Raw genomic sequence first — 16,017 nt, 5'->3', positions numbered from 1 at the left:
CAGTGTCTTATAATTTTCTGCATACAGGTTTTTTGTCTCCTTAGGTACGTTTATTCCTAGATATTTTATTCTTTTTGTTGCAATGGTAAATGGGAGTGTTTTCTTGATTTCAGTTTCAGATTTTTCATCATTAGTGTATAGGAATGCCAGAGATTTCTGTGCATTAATTTTGTATACTGCTACTTTACCAAATTCATTGATTAGCTCTAGTAGTTTTCTGGTAGCATCTTTAGGATTCTTTTTTTTTTTTCAGTACGCGGGCCTCTCACTATTGTGGCCTCTCTCGTTGCGCAGCACAGGCTCTGGACACGCAGGCTCAGCGGCCATGGCTCACGGGCCTAGCCGCTCCACGGCACATGGGATCTTCCCAGACCGGGGCACGAACCCATGTCCCCTGCATCAGCAGGTGGACTCTCAACCACTGCGCCACCAGGGAAGCCCTAGGATTCTTTATGTATAGTATCATGTCATCTGCAAACAGTGACAGCTTTACTTCTTCTTTTCTGATTTGGGTTCCTTTTATTTCCTTTTCTTCTCTGATTGCTGTAGCTAAAACTTCCAAAACTATGTTGAATAATAGTGGTGAGAGTGGGCAACCTTGTCTTCTTCCTGATCTTAGTGGAAATGCTTTCAGTTTTTCACCACTGAGGACGATGTTGGCTGTGGGTTTGTCATATATGGCCTTTATTACGTTGAGGAAAGTTCCCTCTATGCCTACTTTCTGCAGGGTTTTTATCATAACTGGGTGTTGAATTTTGTCAAAAGCTTTCTCTGCATCTATTGAGATGACCATATGGTTTTTCTCCTTCAATTTGTTAATATGGTTTATCATATTGATTGTTTTGCATATATTGAAGAATCCTTGCATTCCTGGAATAAACCCCACTTGATCATGGTGTATGATCCTTTTAATGTGCTGTTGGATTTTGTTTGCTAGTATTTTGTTGAGGATTTTTGCATCTATGTTCATCAGTGATATTGGCCTGTAGTTTTCTTTCTTTGTGACATCCTTGTCTGGTTTTGGTATCAAGGTGATGGTGGCCTCGTAGAATGAGTTTGGGAGTATTCCTCCCTCTGCTATATTTTGGAAGAGTTTGAGAAGGATAGGTGTTAGCTCTTCTCTAAATGTTTGATAGAATTCACCTGTGAAGCCATCTGGTCCTGCGCTTTTGTTTGTTGGAAGATTTTTAATCACAGTTTCAATTTCAGTGCTTGTGATTGGTCTGTTCATATTTTCTATTTCTTCCTGATTCAGTCTTGGCAGGTTGTGCATTTCTAAGAATTTGTCCATTTCTTCCAGGTTGTCCATTTTATTGGCATAGAGTTGCTTGTATTAATCTCTCATGATCTTTTGTATTTCTGCAGTGTCAGTTGTTACTTCTCCTTTTTCATTTCTAATTCTATTGATTTGAGTCTTCTCCCTTTTTTTCTTGATGAGTCTGGCTAATGGTTTATCAATTTTGTTTATCTGCTCAAAGAACCATATAGTTTTATTGATCTTTGCTATCGTTTCCTTCATTTCTTTTTCATTTATTTCTGATGTGATCTTTATGATTTCTTTCTTTCTGCTAACTTTGGGGGTTTTTTTGTTCTTCTTTCTCTAATTGCTTTAGGTGCAAAGTTAGGTTGTTTATTCAAGATGTTTCCTGTTTCTTAAGGTAGGATTGTATTGCTATAAACTTCCCTCTTAGAACTGCTTTTGCTGCATCCCATAGGTTTTGGGTCGTCGTGTCTCCACTGTCATTTGTTTCTAGGTATTTTTTGATTTCCTCTTTGATTTCTTCAGTGATCACTTCGTTATTAAGTAGTGTATTGTTTAGCCTCCATGTGTTTCTGTTTTTTTACAGATCTTTTCCTGTAATTGATATCTAGTCTTATAGCATTGTGGTCAGAAAAGATACTTGAAACAATTTCAATGTTCTTAAATTTACCAAGGCTTGATTTGTGACCCAAGATATGATCTATCCTGGAGAATGTTCCATGAGCACTTGAGAAAAATGTGTATTCTGTTGTTTTTGGATGAAATGTCCTATAAATATCAATTAAGTCCATCTTGTGTAATGTATCATTTAAAGCTTGTGTTCCCTTACTTATTTTCATTTTGGATGATCTGTCCATTGGTGAAAGTGGGGTGTTAAAGTCCCCTACTATGAATGTGTTACTGTCGATTTCCCCTTTTATGGCTGTTAGTATTTGCCTTATGTATTGAGGTGCTCCTATGTTAGGTGCATAAATATTTACACTTGTTATATCTTCTTGGATCGATCCCTTGATCATTATGTAGTGTCCTTCTTTGTCTCTTCTAATAGTCTTTATTTTAAAGTCTATTTTGTCTGATATGAGAATTGCTACTCCAGCTTTCTTTTGGTTTCCATTTGCATGAAATATCTTTTTCCATCCCCTTATTTTCAATATGTACGTGTCCCTAGGTCTGAAGGGGGTCTCTTGTAGACAGCAGATATATGGGTCTTCTTTTTGTATCCATTCAGCCAATCTGTGTCTTTTGGTGGGAGCATTTAGTCCATTTACATTTAAGGTAAGTATTGATATGTATGTTCCTATTCCCATTATCTTAATTGTTTTGGGTTTGTTATTGTAGGTCTTTTCCTTCTCTTGTGTTTCTTGCCTAGAGAAGTTCCTTTAGCAGTTGTTGTAAGGCTGGTTTGGTGGTGCTGAACTCTCTCACCTTTTGCTTGTCTGTAAAGGTTTTAATTTCTCCATCAAATCTGCATGAGATCCTTGCTGGGTAGAGTAATCTTGGTTGCAGGTTTTTCTCCTTCCTCACTTTAAATATGTCCTGCCACTCCCTTCTGGCTTGCAGAGTTTCTGCTGAAAGATCAGCAGTTAACCTTATGGGGACCCTTGTGTGTTATTTGTTGTTTTTCCCTTGCTGCTTTTAATATGTTTTCTTTGTATTTAATTTTTGAGAGTTTGATTAATATGTGTCTTGGCGTATTTCTCCTTGGATTTATCCTGTATGGGACTCTCTGTGCTTCCTGGACTTGATTAACTATTTCCTTCCCCATATTGAGGAAGTTTTCAGCTATAATCTCTGCAAATATTTTCTCAGTCCCTTTCTTTTTCTCTTCTTCTTCTGGAACCCCTATAATTCGAATGTTAGTGCGTTTAATGTTGTCCCAGACGTCTCTGAGACTGTCCTCAGTTCCTTTCATTCTTTTTTCTTTATTCTGCTCTGCAGTAGTTATTTCCCCTATTTTATCTTCCAAGTCACTTATCCGTTCTTCTGCCTCAGTTATTCTGCTATTGATCCCATCTAGAGTATTTTTAATTTCATTTATTGTGTTGTTCATCGTTGTTTCGTCTTTATTTCTTCTAGGTCCTTGTTAAATGTTTCTTGCATTTTGTCCATTCTATTTCCAAGATTTTGGATCATCTTTACTATCATTATTCTGAATTCTTTTTCAGATGGACTGCCCATTTCCTCTTCATTTGTTAGGTCTGGTGGGTTTTTATCTTGCTCCTTCATCTGCTGTGTGTTTTTCTGTCTTCTCATTTTGCTTATCTTACTGTGTTTGGGGTCTCCTTTTTGCAGGCTGCAGGTTCGTAGTTCCCGTTGTTTTTGGTGTCTGTCCCCAGTGGCTAAGGTTGGTTCAGTGAGTTGTGTAGGCTTCCTGGTGGAGGGGACTAGTGCCTGTGTTCTGGTGGATGAGGCTGGATCTTGTTTTTCTGGTGGGCAGAAATTGCAGTATGCGGGCCTCTCACTGTTGTGGCCTCTCCCGTTGCGGAGCACAGGCTCCGGATGCGCAGGCTCAGCAGCCATGGCTCACGGGCCCAGCCGCTCCGCAGCATGTGGGATCTTCCCAGACCGGGGCATGAACCCGTGTCCCCTGCATCAGCAGGTGGACTCTCAACGACTGCACCACCAGGGAAGCCCTATTCCTAGGTATTTTATTCTTTTTAATGTGATGGTAAATGGGATTGTTCCCTTAATTTCTCTCTATGATCTTTTGCTGTTAGTGTATAGAAATGCCACAGACTCCTGTGTATTAATTTTGTATCCTACAACTTTACTGAATTCACTGATGAGCTCTAGTAGATTTCTGGTAGCGTCTTTAGGGTTTTCTATGTATAGTATCATGTCATCTGCAAACAGTGACAGTTTTACTTCTTTTCCAATTTGGGTCCCTTTTCTTTTTCTTCTCTGATTGCTGTGGCTATCTATATTGAATAAAATTGGTGAAAGGGACTTCCCTGGAGGTCCACTGGTTAGCACGCCACACTTCCACTGCAGGGGACGTGGGTTCAATCCCTGGTCAGGGAACTAAGATCCTGCATGTCATGCTATGTGGCCGAAAAAAAAAAAAAAAAAAGAAATAGAAGAAAAAAAGTGGTGAGAGTGGACATCCTTGTCTTGTTCCTGATCTTAGAAGAAATGCTTTCAGCCTTTCACCATTGAGTCTGATGTTAGCTGTGGGTTTGTCACGTATGGTGTTTATTATGTTGAGGCCCCTATAGGTTCCCTCTGTGCCCACTTTCTAGAGAGCTTTTATCATAAATAGGTTTTAAATTTTTTCAGAAGCTTTCTCTGTATCTTCTGAGATGATCATATGGTTTTTATTCTTCAGTTTGTTAATGTGGTGTATCACACTGATCGACTTGCAGATACTGAAAACTCCTGGCACCCCTGGGATAAATGCCACTTGATTATGGTGGGATTTATCCCACATGTATCATGGTGTATGATACTTTCAGTGTATTGTTGGATTCAGTTTGCTAGTAGTTTGTTGAGGATTTTTGCATCTGTGTTCATCAGTGATATTGGTTTGTAATTTTCTTTTTTTGTGGTATATTTGTCTGGTTTTGGTATCAGGGTGATGGTGGCCTCATAGAATGAGGTTGGAAGTGTTCTTTCCTCTGCAATATTTTGGAGTAGTTTCAGAAAGATAGGTGTTAACTCTTCTCTAAATGTTTTGTAGGATTTGCCTGGGAAACCGTCTCAACTTGGGCTTTTGTTTGTTGGGGTTTTTTTAATCACAGATTCAATTTCAGTACTTGTAATTGGTCTGTTCATATTTTCTATATCTTCCAGGTTCAATCTTGGGAGATTGTACCTTTCTAAGAATTTCTACATTTGTTCCAGGTTGTCCATTTTATTGGCATATAGTTGCCTGCAGTAGTCTCTTACAGTGCTTTGTATTTTTGTCATGTCAGTTGTAACTTCTTTTTCATTTTTGATTTTTTTAAATATAAATTTATTTATTTTTGGCTGCGTTGGGTCTTCATTGCTGCGCATGAGCTTTCTCTAGTTGTGGTGAGCAGGAGCTACTCTTCGTTGCAGCATGTGGGCTTCTCACTGCAGTGTCTTCTACTGTTGCAGAGCACGGGCTTTAGGCGCACAGGCTTCAATAGTTGTGGCAGGCAGGCTCAGTAGTTGTGGCACATGGGCTTAGTTGCTCCGTGGCATGTGGGATCTTCCTGGACCAGGGCTCGAACCCATATCCCCTCCATTGGCCAGTGGATTCTTTTCTTTTTTTAATTTATTTATTTTTGGCTGCATTGGGTCTTTGTTGTTGTGTATGGGCTTTCTCTAATTGTGGCAAGTGGGGGGCTACTCTTCGTTGCGGTGCACGGGCTTCTCATTGCAGTAGCTTCTCTTGTTGCGGAGCACAGGCTCTAGGTACGTGGGCTTCAGTAGTTGTGGCACGTGGGCTCAGTAGTTGTGGCTTGCGGGCTCTAGAGCTCAGGCCCAGTAGTTGTGGTGCACAGGCTCAGTTGCTCCACAGCATGTGGGATCTTCCTGGGTCAGGACTCGAACCCATGTCCCTTGTATTGGCAGGTGGATTCTTAACCACTGTGCCACCAGGGAAGCCTGGCATGCGGATTCTTAACCACTGCGCCACCTGGGAAGCCCCCATTTCTGAGTTTATTGATTTGGGCCCTCTCCCTTTTTTACTTGATGAGTCTTGCTGAAGGTTTATCAATTTTGTTTTTCTTTTCAAAGAACCAGCTTTTAGTTTCATTGATCTTTTCTATTCTTATTGTCTGTTTCATTTATTTCTCCTCTGATCTTTATGATTTCTTTCCTTCTACTAACTTTGGTTTTGTTTGTTCTTTCTCTAGTTGCTTTAGGTGTAAGGTTAGGTTGTTTGAGATATTTCTTGTTTTCTGAGGTAAGCCTGTATTGTTATAAACTTCCTTCTTAGAACTGCATTCCATAGGTTTGTTGCATTCCATAGGTTTGGGATCATGGTGCTTTTCTTTTCTGTTGTCTCTAGGTATTTTTTGATTTCTTCAGTGATCCATTCTTTTTTTTAATAGGTCTTTATTGGAGTATAATTGCTTCACAATACTGTGTTAGTTTCTGTTGTACACCAAAGTGAAACAGCCATATGCACACATATGTACCCGTATCCCCTCCCTCTTGAGTCTCCCTCTCACCCCTCTAGGTCATCGCAAAGCACTGAGCTGACCTCCCTGTGCTATGCTGCTGCTTCCCACTAACTATTTTACATTCGGTAGTATATATATGTCAATGCTATTCTCACATCCTCCTCCCACCCGTTTCCTCAAGTCCATTCTCTATGTCTACATCTTTATTCCTGCCCTGCAACTAGGTTCATCAGTACTTTTTTTTTTTTTTAGATTCCATATATATGCATTAGCATACAGTATTTTTTTTTTTTTAGATTCCATATATATGCATTAGCATACAGTATTTTTCTCTTTCTGACTTACTTCACTCTGTATGACAGACTCTAGGTCCATCCACCTCACTACAAATAACTCAATTTCGTAACTTCTTAAGGCTCAGTAATATTCCATCATATATATGTGCCACATCTTCTTTATCCATTCATCTGTCAATGGACATTTAGGTTGGCTCCATATCCTGACAATTGTAAACAGTGCTGCAATGAACATTGTGGTACATGACTTTTTGAATTATGGTTTTCTCAGGGTATATGCCCAGCAGTGGGATTACTGGGTCATTTAGTAGTTCTATTTTTAGTTTTTTAAGGAACCTCTGTATTGTATTCCATAGTGGTCGTATCAATTTATATTCCCACCAACAGTGCAGGACTGTGCCCTTTTCACCACACCCTTTCCAGAATTTGTAGATTTTTTGAAAATGGCCATTCTGACCAGCGTGAGGTGATACTTCACTGTAGTTTTGATCTGCATTTCTCTAATAACTAGTGATGTTGAACATCTATTCATGTGCCTCTTGGCCATCTGTATGTCTTCCTTGGTGAAATGTCTCTTTAGGTCTTCTGCCCATTTTTTAACTGGATTGTTTGTTTTTTGAAATTGAGCTCCATGAGTTTTTTGTATATTTTGGAGATTAATCCTTTTTCTCTTGTTTCATTTGCAAATATTTTCTCCCATTCTGAGGGTTGTCTTTTTGTCTTGCTTATGGTTTCCTTTGCTGGCCAAAGTTTTTAAGTTTAATTAAGTCACTTTTATTGTTGTTGTTTTTATTTCCGTTACTCTAGAAGGTGGGTCAAAAAAATCTTGCTGTGGTTTATGTCAAAGTGTATTCTTCCTATGTTTTCCTCTAAGAGTTGTATAGTGTCTGGTCTTACATTTAGGTCTTTAATCCATTTTGAGTTTATTTTTGCGTATGATGTTAGGGAGTGTTCTAGTTTCATCCTTTTACATGGAGCTGTCCAGTTTTCCCAGCACCACTTACAGAAGAGGCTGTCTTTTCTCCATTGTATGTTCTTGCCTCCTTTGTCATAAATTAGGTGACCATATGTGTGTGGGTTTATCTCTGGGCATTCTACCCTGTACCATTGATCTATATTTCTGATTTTGTGCCAGTACCACACTGTCTTGATTACTGTAGCTTTGTGGTATAGTTTGAAGTCGGGAAGCGTGATTTCTCCAACTCTGTTTTTCTTTCTCAAGATTGCTTTGGCTATTCGGGGTCTGTTGTGTTTCCATACGAATTGTAAAATTTTTTGTTCTAATTCTGTGAAGAGTGCCATTGGTAGTTTGATAGGGATTGCATTGAATCTGTAGATTGCTCTGGGTAGTATAGTCATTTTCACAGTACTGCTTCTTCCAATCCAAGAACATGGTATATTTCTCCATCTGTTTATGTCATCTTTGATTTCTTTCATCAGTATTTTATAATTTTCTGAGTACAAGTCTTTCACCTCCTTAGGCAGGTTTATTCTTAGGTATTTTATTCTTTTTGTTGCAATGGTATATTGGAGTGTTTCCTTAATTTCTCTTTCTGATTTTTCGTTGTTGGTGTATAGGAATGCCAGAGATTTCTGTGCATTAATTTTGTATCCTGCAACCTTACCAAATTCATTGATTAGTTCTAGTAGTTTTCTGGTGGCATCTTGAGGATTCTCTATGTATTGTATCATGTCATCTGCAAACAGTGAGAGTTTTACTTCTTTTGCAATTTCCTTTTATTTCTTTTTCTTCTGTGATTGCCATGGTTAGGACTTCCAAAACTATGTTGAATAAGAGTGGTGAGAGTGGACATCCTTGTCTGGTTCCTGATCTTAGAAGAAAATGCTTTCAGTTTTTCACCATTGAGTATGATGCTTGCTGTGGGTTTGTCATATATGACCTTTATTATGTTGAGTAGGTTCTATGCCCACTTTCTGGAGGGTTTTTTTTTTTTTATCATAAATGGGTGTTGAATCTTGTCAAAAGCTTTTTCTGCATCTATTGAGATGATCATATGGTTTTTCTTCTTCAATTTGTTAATATTGTGTATCACATTAATTGATTTGCATAGATTGAAGAATCCTTGCATCCCTGGGATAAATCCCACTTGATCGTGGTGTATGATCCTTTTAATGTGTTGTTGGATTCTGTTTGCTAGTATTTTGTTAAGGATTTTTGCATCTCTGTTCATTAGTGATATTGGTCTACAATTTTCTTTTTTGGTGATATCTTTTTCTGGCTTTGGTATCACGGTGATGGTGGCTTCATAGAATGAATTTGGGAGTGTTTCACCTTCTGCAATTTTTTGGAAGAGTTTGAGAAGGATCGGTGTTAGCTCTTCTCTAAATGTTTGATAGAATTTGCCTGTGAAGCCATCTGGCCCGAGACATTTGTTTGTTGGAAGATTTTTAATTATGGTTTCAATTTCATTACTTGTGATAGGTCTGTTTATATTTTCTAATTCTTCCTGGTTCTGTCTTGGAAAATTGTACCTTTCCAAGAATTTGTCCATTTCTTTGTGGTTGTCCATTATATTGGCATATAGTTGTTTGTAGTCTCTTATAATCCTTTGTATTTCTGCAGTGTCAGTTGTGATTTCTCCTTTTTCATATCTAGTTTTATTGATTTGCATCCTCTCCCTTTTTTTCTTGATGAGTCTGGCTAAGGGTTTATCAATTTTCTTTATCTTCTCATACAACCAGCTTTTAGTTTTATTGATCTTTCCTATTGTTTTCTTTGTTTCTATTTCATTTATTTCTGCTGTGGTCCTTATGATTTCTTTCCTTCTACTCACTCTGGGTTTTCTTTGTTCTTCTTTCTCTAGCTGTTTTAAGTGTAGGCTTAGACTGTTTGAGATGTTTCTTGTTTCTTGAGGTGAGACTGAATTGCTATAAACTTCCCTCTTAGAACTGCTTTTGCTGAGTGCCATAGGTTTTGGGTCGTCATGTTTTCATTGTCATTTGTTTCTATGTATTTTTTTATTCCTTCTTTGATTTCTTCAGTGATCTCTTGGTTATTTAGTAGTGCACTGTTTAGCCTCCATGTATTTGTGTTTTCCACAGTTTTTTTCCTGTAATTGATTTCCAATCTCATAGCATTGTGGTCAGAAAAGATGCTTGAAACAATTTCAATTTTCTTAAATTTTTCGAGGCTTGATTTGTGACCCAAGATGTGATCTATCCTGGAGAATGTTCTGTGTGCACTTGAGAAGAAAGTGTAATCTGTTGTTTTTGGATGGAATGTCCTATAAATATCAATTAAATCTATGTGGTCTGTTGTGTCACTTAAAGCTTGTGTTTCCTCATTAATTTTCTGTCTGGATGATCTGTCCATTGGTGTGAGGTGTTAACATCCCCCGCTATAATTGTGTTTCTGTTGATTTCCCCTTTTATAGCTCTTAGCATTTGCCTTATATATTGAGGTGCTCCTATGTTGGGTGCATAAACACTTATTATTGTTATTTCTTCTTGGATTGATCCTTTGATCATTGTGTAGCATCCTTCAGTATCTCTTATAAGAGTCTTTATTTTAAAGTCTATTTTATCTGATACAAGTATTGCTACTCCAGGTTTCTTTTGATTTCCATTTGCATGGAATATCTTTTTCCATCCCTTCACTTTCAATCTGTATGTGTCCCTAGGTCTGAAGTGGGTCTCTTGTAGACAGCATATACATGGGTCTTGTTTTTGTATCCATTCAGCCAGTCTGTGTCTTTAGGTTAGGGCATTTAATCCATTCACATTCAAGGTTATTGATATGTATGTTGCTATTACCATTTTCTTAATTGTTTGGGGTTTGTTTTTGTGGGTCTTTTTCTTCTCTTGTGTTTCCTGCCTAGAGGAGTTTCTTTAGCATTTGTTGTAGAGCTGGTTTGGTGGTGAATTCTTTTAGCTTTTGCTTGTCTGAAAAGCTTTTGATTTTTTCATCAAATCTGAATGCGATCCTGGCTGGGTAGCGTAATCTTGGTTGTAGGTTTTTCTCTTTCATCACTTTAAGTATATCCTGCCACTGCCTTCTGGCCTGCAGAGTTTCTGCTGAAAAATCAGCTGATAACCTTATGGGGATTCCTTTGTATGTTATTTCTTGTTTTTCCCTTGCTGCTTTTAATATTTTTTCTTTGAATTTAATTTTTGTTAGTTGGATTAATGTGTGTCTTGGTGTGTTTTTCCTAGGGTTTATCCTGTATGGGACTCTCTGTGCTTCTTGGACTTAGGTGACTATTTCCTTTCCCATGTTAGAGAAGTTTTCCACTGTAATCTCTTCAAATATTTTCACAGTCCCTTTCTTTTTCTCTTCTTCTTCCAGGACCCCTATAATTCGAATGTTGGTGCATTTAGTGTTGTCCCAGAGGTCTCTGAGATTGTCTTCAATTCTTTTCATTCTTTTTTCTTTTTTCTGCTCCTTGGCAGTTATTTCCCCCATTCTGTCCTCCAGCTCACTTATTAATTCTTCTGCCTGTGTTTCCTTATTGATTTTCTGGCTGGATCATCTGTCCATTGGTGTAAGAGGGGTAATGCAACTGATTTGTATACATTAATTTTGTGTCTAGCAACTTTACTGAATTTGTTAGTTCCAACAATTTTTTAGTGGAAAGTTTAGGTTTTTCTATATATAACATCATGTCATCTGCAAATAGTGACAGTTCTACTTCTTACTTTCCAATGTGTATGCCTTTTTATTTTCTTTCCTAATTGCTCAGGCTGGGACTTGCAATACTTTGTTGAATATAAATGGCAAGAGTGGGCATCCTTGTCTTGTTTCTGATTTTGAAAGAAAAGCTTTCAGTTTTCACCACTGAATATAATGTTAGCTGTGGGCTTGTTATATATGGCCTTTATTTGGTTGAGTTTGTTCTATACCTATATTGTTAAGAGTTTTCATCATAAATGGATGTTGAATTTTGTCAAATGCTTTTTCTGCATTTATTGAGATGATCACATGATTTTGCTCCTTCATTTTGTTAATTTGGTGTATCACACTGATTGAATTTGTGATTTTGAGCCACTCTTGCATCCCTGGAATATACCCCATTTAATCATGGTATATAACCTTTTTAATGTACTATTGAATTAGGTTTGCTAATATTTTATTAAGAATTTTTGCATCTACGTTCATCAGAGATATTGGTCTGTAATTTTCTTGTGGCATTCTTGTCTGGTTTTAGTATCAAGATGATGCTGACCTTGTAAAATGAGTTTGGAAGTGTTCCTTCCTATTTTTTGTAAGAGTTTGAGAAGGATTGTTATTAAGCCTTCTTTAAATGTTTCGTAGAATTCACCAGTGAACCCATCCAGTCCTAGACTTCTGTTTCTTGGGAGGTTTCTGACAGCTGATTCCATACCCTTAGAGGCATACTTCGTTTTACTGCACTTTGCTATATTGTGCTTCACAGATACTGTATTATTTACAAACTGAAGGTTTGTGGCAACTCTGTGTCAAGTGTATTGGTGCCATTTTTCCAACAGCATTTGCTCACTTCATGTCTGTGTGTCATGTTTTGATAATTCTCATAATATTTCAACCTTTTACAGTATTTATTATAGTGATCTGTGATCTTTGATGTTATTATTACAGAAAGAGTATGCCTCCCTGAAGGCTCAGGTGACAGTCAGCATTTTTTTAGCAATAATGTATTTTTAATTTAAGGTATGTAAATTGTTTTTTAGACAAAATGCTATCACACCCTTAATAGCGTACACTGTAGTAGTATAAACATAACTTTTATGTGCACTGGGAAACCGGAAAATTCATGTGACCTGCTTCCTCAGGTGGTCTGGAACTGAACCCACAGTATCTTATGTTGTTTGAAATTATTTCCAAATAAAAAACAAAACAAAATGCAAGGAATACTAGTCAAGTTCACAGTCCAGTGCAGGCTGTGGAAGGCACTCAGCAAATCCTCTGTCTCTCCCATTTCTCTCCTGCCCAGCGTGGAGACCGTGAATGATGGGCAGTTTCACAGTGTGGAGCTGGTGATGCTAAACCAGACCCTGAACCTGGTGGTGGACAAAGGAGCCCCCAAAAGCCTGGGGAAGCTCCAGAAGCAGCCAACAGTGGGCATCAACAGCCCCCTCTACCTTGGAGGTAAAGCCCCATCCCCTCCCACCCCAAACACCTCCACCTCCCACCTGCCCCCTGTGCTCGGGCACCCACCCCCAGGCCAACTGGTGAGGCTCGCTGCTCTCAGCACCCACTGCCAAAGCTAATCAATGAAGGCTTCCTGGAGGAAGTGACAACCAAGCTGCTCCCTAAAATGTGAATAGTTAGCCAGATCATGGGGAGGAGAAGAGGACAGGAAAGAGAGCAGGGTTCCTTCTGAGAAACTACACGTTTTTTAGGGAGGATGGTGGAAGGTGAAGATGGAATGGGGAGGAAGGAGATGGATACAGGGGCCAGCCCCTTCAGATACAGGGGCTTCCTCTGCTCTGCCACCCCCTTAGATGCTGTGAGTCTCAGCTGATGTGTGTAGAGGAGTATGTTTGCCATTAAGGTCATTCAAAGGCCAAAGAGAGAAGGAGCCACCAGTCTGGCAGAGCATGGGCCTGAAACCCAGCCTTGGGCCAGTAGTTCTCAAAGGGTTATGTGCCAAAAAAAAAAAAGGCATCAGAGCAGCTTATTCAACATGGAGGTTCCCAAGACTTCTCCCAAGGAGTCCACCTCCGAGGGCTGGAATTCGGGCGAGCAGGGTGGGCAGGGGAGTATCTTCAGGTCGCTGTCCTGGTGTCCCTCCCGCAGGCATCCCCACCTCCACGGGCCTCTCGGCCTTGCGCCAGGGCGTGGACCGGCCGCTGGGCGGCTTCCACGGCTGCATCCATGAGGTGCGCATCAACAACGAGCTGCAGGACTTCAAGGCCCTCCCGCCGCAGGCCCTGGGCGTCTCGCCGGGCTGCAAGTCCTGCAGCGTGTGCAGGCATGGCCTGTGCCGTGCCGTGGAGAAGGACAGCGTGGTGTGCGAGTGCCACCCAGGCTGGACCGGCCTGCTGTGCGACCAGGAGGCCCGCGACCCCTGCCTCGGCCACAGGTCGGTGTCCCTCCCCCTCTGCCCCGCCCGGGAAGTGGGCACTGATGGAAGCTGGAGGGACTGCAGTCAGACTGTAGACAGGGGCTGCTTAGAAGGTCAGGGACTTAACACGTCCAAACAGCAGGTCTTGTTCAGAGGAGACATCAGTGTGCCAGAGCCTAGCTGAGAAACACTTGTCAAGTGGCCTTCAGAAGTCGAAAGGGGCACCCGTGTGCATGCACCTTGGCAAGTGGGTGCATTTCGGCCCGACTCGACTCCCCACTCAGTGGTACCCTATGAGGGCACTAGGGGTGTATAACCACGCACAGCTGAATCATTTCATGGCTCTGGCATTCATTATGCATCAAAATATTTACTGAGGGCCTACTATGTGTCAGGCCTTGTGCTAAAAATAGGAGACCCAGCATCCTCAGTGTTCAGAAGTCTGAATCGGCCAGAGATGACACCAGAGCCATGTCTAGTAATTTGCTTGGCCGAACAAGCTGGGACATGATATTGTGGATCAGGAGTGAAGGATGCTATAAAGGGGTTGAGTTTCCTGGGTAGCTCTGGAGTGTGTGTGTGTATGCGTTGGACTCTGTAACGAATACGTCTACAATGAACCCTGCCTCTGAATGTCATCCCAGTACAGAGAATGCTGCAGCACAATTAAGAATCCAGGCTGTGGCATCAGTTTCTCCATCTGTGAGATGTGGATAAGACTGTCTACTGCACAGGACAGCAGAGGAGAGGGGATTGTAGAAAATAAGACTGATGCTAGGTGTAAAGCACTTACCCCAATGCCTGGCACAGAGCAAGTGGTAGCTGGTGGTAGAGACAGTCGTAATCATGTTATCAATTAAGATGGCAGAAGACTGCGTGGGTTCTGACGTCTGTGGGTACAACAGCCAGCCTCATCAGGCTCACAGCTGTCAGTGTCACTGGGCGATGCTCACAGCCTCCAGCTGACTGATGCTCAGCCACTGGGCCGGTGGAGGGTGGACCATGGGGTGGAGAAGGCCTAAGGTCCCACAGCTCTGGGCTGGGGTGGACAAAGGAAGCCTCCAGCTGCACTGACTGCCTGGTTCCCCTCTCCTCGCCTCTGCCCCCAGCTGCAGCCAGGGGAGATGCGTGGCAACTGGGACCTCCTATGTGTGCAAGTGCGCCGAGGGCTACAGAGGGGCCTTGTGTGACCACAAGAATGACTCTGCCAACGCCTGCTCAGCCTTCAAGTGTCACCACGGGCAATGCCACGTCTCAGATCAAGGGGAGCCCTACTGCCTGTGCCAGCCCGGCTTCAGTGGGGAACACTGCGAACAAGGTGGGTCCACTGTGCGCATCGGCGGGGGGGGGGGGGGAGAAACGACGGTGCCCGGGAAGGATGCGGGGGTCAGACTTGGACTCCACGTTCAGATGACCTAAGTTCCAGTTCTGGCTGAGCCACTTAGAGGCTGCATGACCTTCATTAAGTTACTTTCTGAGCCTCAAATTCCGTCATGTTGAATATGGAGGGGGGGCAACACCGTAAGTTCCTGTGTCAGTCAGCCATTGCTGTATAACAAATTAGCCCCAACACATAGCAGTTCAAAACCACACTAAACATGCTCCATCCCACACGGTTCCCATGGGTCAAGCATTCAGAAATGGCTTAGCTGGATAGTTCCAGCTGGGGTCCCTGCAAACCGCCAGGACTGTGTGAGCAGTCTGGGTTGTTCTTTCTCTCCTCTCCCCTCCCCTCCTTTTCTAACTGACCAGCACCACTGACTCACCTGGGAGCTTATTAGAAATATAGACGCTCAGTCCCAGCCCAGACCTTCTGAATCAGAACCTGCTTTAACAAGAGCCCTCGATGGTTCTTAATCACAGTAACATTTCAGACGTTGCTCTGCAGTCTCCTCCCAAACCTCATGCCATTATTGGGTCAACAAAAGACAGTTCCTTGGTCTGATCCCATTTCAGAAACATCAAATCACTTACCTCTCTTAGTGACCCCTTTAGTGTATTAATTTGGAGGTAAGTGCAAAAAAAGGAAAATTGAAATTAAATTATATTCCAGCTGAAATGGTTCTGTCTCACCTTGGAGGTTTTTCTCCTGCATGGAAACTGAGAAGTCTTCGTCTTCCTTCCTGCCACCAGAATCCTGGGCAGGCCACCTCCTGTCACTAGAGGACTCTTTCACATCTTATACCTTGTTGAAATACCATTCTTAACCAATTTGGTAAATAATGTATTCTGAAATAATTTCAGATCTAACAGAAAAATTGCCAGAATATAAACAGCGTTCCCATTCCCTTCAGCTGGACAGCCCAACTGTTAACATGCTGCCGAGTGTGCGTTCTCCCTGCCCCGCACATCACACACACCTATTA

The 16,017-nt window shown here is 41.2% G+C and overlaps 1 protein-coding gene across 3 annotated transcripts in view; it reads left to right on the top strand.

Moving 5' to 3' along the window:
* Window positions 1-16,017, top strand: part of SLIT3 (slit guidance ligand 3) — a 610,083-nt gene that overhangs the window by 591,798 nt on the left and 2,268 nt on the right. For all 3 annotated transcript variants that reach the window (XM_079918438.1, XM_079918437.1, XM_079918439.1), the window contains 3 exons: window positions 12,578-12,732; window positions 13,384-13,669; window positions 14,761-14,969. In XM_079918438.1, the coding sequence (XP_079774564.1) occupies window positions 12,578-12,732; window positions 13,384-13,669; window positions 14,761-14,969 (650 nt within the window). The remainder of the gene's footprint in view (window positions 1-12,577; window positions 12,733-13,383; window positions 13,670-14,760; window positions 14,970-16,017) is intronic.

The sequence above is a fragment of the Stenella coeruleoalba genome (assembly GCF_951394435.1).
Source record: "Stenella coeruleoalba genome assembly, chromosome: 3".
Lineage (NCBI taxonomy): Eukaryota > Metazoa > Chordata > Mammalia > Artiodactyla > Delphinidae > Stenella > Stenella coeruleoalba.
This window is presented reverse-complemented; position numbering and strand designations above follow the sequence as displayed.